At 49.9% G+C, this 2,504-nt stretch overlaps 1 protein-coding gene across 1 annotated transcript; it reads left to right on the plus strand.

Annotated features, from left to right (window-relative positions):
• Window positions 1–260: 260 nt before the first annotated feature.
• On the plus strand, window positions 261–2,294 carry LOC108699265 (cytochrome P450 1B1-like). The gene has a single exon (XM_041573388.1). It carries the CDS (start codon window positions 484–486, stop codon window positions 2,050–2,052), a length of 1,569 nt encoding a protein of 522 aa, XP_041429322.1. The 5' UTR covers window positions 261–483; the 3' UTR covers window positions 2,053–2,294.
• Window positions 2,295–2,504: the final 210 nt, after the last annotated feature.

Raw genomic sequence — 2,504 nt, forward strand, 5'->3', positions numbered from 1 at the left:
ATAATATGGAAACTCATCTATTTCCCTGGGCTCCTGCAGTTCTATGAGAACTTAATGGCAGCCAATGAGAGATGCCCCAGTTGGGGAAGTTGCTCTCCATTGTACTATTATTGCCTGACAAAAACTGACTAGACAGAATGAAAACATGTGACTTGTATTGAATGAGGCTGGATGGGACCTTGGGACCATTTGAATGGGAGGAGAGGCTCTGCCCCCTACACTGCTGTTGCTTAAAGGACAGAGACCCTGCACTGAGTTCAGATCCAATGAGACAGGCACAGGGTTAACATGAGACTCTCAGGCTGCATCTGGTAAAAGGAAAGGACATTCAGGTTGAGGAACCTTTTTAGATACACAGTCATTGACTGACTTTCTACCCCACCACTGTACTGCACTTAAAGAAGCAAAATAACCACTTAAGATAAAGTTCCAGAATAGGGATAAAGATAGACCTCTGTTCCAGGGCTTGCCAGCAAGCCACAAATGACTCCAATGGATACAGCTACTCCACAGGCAGAATGGAAAGACAGTGTCCAGCCAGCCCTGGTCTTCTCTTTCGTGATCCTCATCTGCCTGGAAGCCTGTATATGGCTGAGGAACCATGGCCAGAAGAGGTCTCCCCCTGGTCCTTTCCCTTGGCCTGTGGTGGGCAATGCAATGCAACTCGGCCAACTGCCCCATCTCACCTTTTGTAAAATGGCTCAGAAATATGGCAACGTATTCCAGATCAGGCTGGGCAACCAAGACATCGTGGTGCTGAATGGGGATTCCACCATAAGGGAAGCCCTGGTGAAACATAGCAAGGAATTTGCTGGGAGACCCAATTTTTCCTCCTTTCAGCTTATCTCCGGGGGCAAAAGCATCGCGTTTGGGGGTTATTCTACTCTCTGGAAGGCTCAGAAGAAAATCGCTCACTCAACCCTCAGAGCGTTTTCTACCGTCAACACCAAAACGCAGAACCTGTTTGAGAAGCATGTGGCGGCAGAAGCGCAAGACCTCATCCGCGTTTTCCTGCGCTTGACTTCTGAGGAGCAATATTTCGACCCTACACGTGAGTGCACCGTGGCCGCTGCCAATGTCATTTGCGCCTTGTGCTTTGGCAAACGCTACAGCCACGACGACGAGGAGTTCAAAGCCCTGATCGGCAGAAATGATAAGTTTGGGCAGACTGTGGGAGCCGGTAGCCTGGTAGACATCATGCCCTGGCTTCTAACCTTCCCAAACCCAGTGCGCAGCCTCTACCAAAGCTTCAAGGACCTTAACTGGGAATTTTATGATTTTGTCAAGGAGAAGATCAGCCACCACCGACAGACCTACAAGCCAGAGATCACCAGGGACATGAGCGATGCCTTCATCAGTCACATAGAACAGGCAGAAGAAGCAGGTCATGGTCTGAGCAAGGACTATGTGGAAAGCATTGTTAACGATATCCTCGGAGCAGGGCAAGACACCACTGCTACTGCCCTCACCTGGATTCTCCTCTTACTCATTAAATACCCTGACATACAGCAGAAGCTTCGGGATGAGATAGACCTGGTGGTGGGACCCAACAGACTTCCATCAGCAGATGACAAAGTCCACCTTCCCTACGTCCAAGCCTTTATCTACGAAACCCTGCGTTTCAGTAGCTTTGTGCCAGTCACCATCCCACACTCGACCACCAGTGATGTCCTCATCGACGGCTTCTACATTCCCCAGGACACGGTGGTCTTTGTCAACCAGTGGTCGGTCAACCACGATGGGTCCAAGTGGAAAAACCCAGAGGTTTTCGACCCCAGCCGATTTTTGGATGAAGACGGCCAGATGGACAGAGACGCCGCTTTTGGGGTCATGATCTTCTCCGTGGGCAAGAGGAGATGCATTGGAGACCAACTGTCTATGCTGCAGATCTTTCTATTCACAACCATCTTCCTCCACCAGTGCACCTTCCAGGGCAACCCCAAGGAGATACCCACCATGGACTGTACCAGTGGCTTAGCCCTCAAACCTCTGCCCTATGGGATGTCTGTAACGGCCAGAGCTGGGTACACAACCACAGAGGAACCAGCCTGAAACTGCCCCTGTCCTACAGTTCATGCAAGGTCATCAGACTTCCAGCTCAGCTTCACCTACTCACAAGCACATCCCAAATATTACACCGCCAAACGGACTCTATTCTTGTGATTAAACTCAACCCCTCTATATAGACAAATACATGCCAAATTCCTATTATTGAATGTTCTCTACGTCATAGAGACTTTGACTTTCCCAGGGAGAACATGAAGGCAGGCAGGTAGTTGCCCCTTACCGTATTTATGCGGGTGACTGCGCACTTCCATCTCTCTAGACTATTCTCCTCCAGGATCTGTACAGATTCCCCCCTTTGCAAGCAGAGAATGTTGAGGGGCAAGCGGAGCCACAGCCTCATTACTTTTTAGAAGGAGTAACAGGAACAGTTATCCGAGGAGCAGCACTGTGGGGGGTTGTTTTACTCTATCCTGAATTCCAGAGGCACCAGCAGCAGC

This window comes from Xenopus laevis, chromosome 8L (assembly GCF_017654675.1).
Source record: "Xenopus laevis strain J_2021 chromosome 8L, Xenopus_laevis_v10.1, whole genome shotgun sequence".
NCBI lineage: Eukaryota > Metazoa > Chordata > Amphibia > Anura > Pipidae > Xenopus > Xenopus laevis.

What these genes read in the sequence shown, in the direction of transcription:
- LOC108699265 (XM_041573388.1), top strand. Translation starts at nt 484, where the DNA reads ATGACTCCAATGGATACAGCTACTCCACAGGCAGAATGGAAAGACAGT.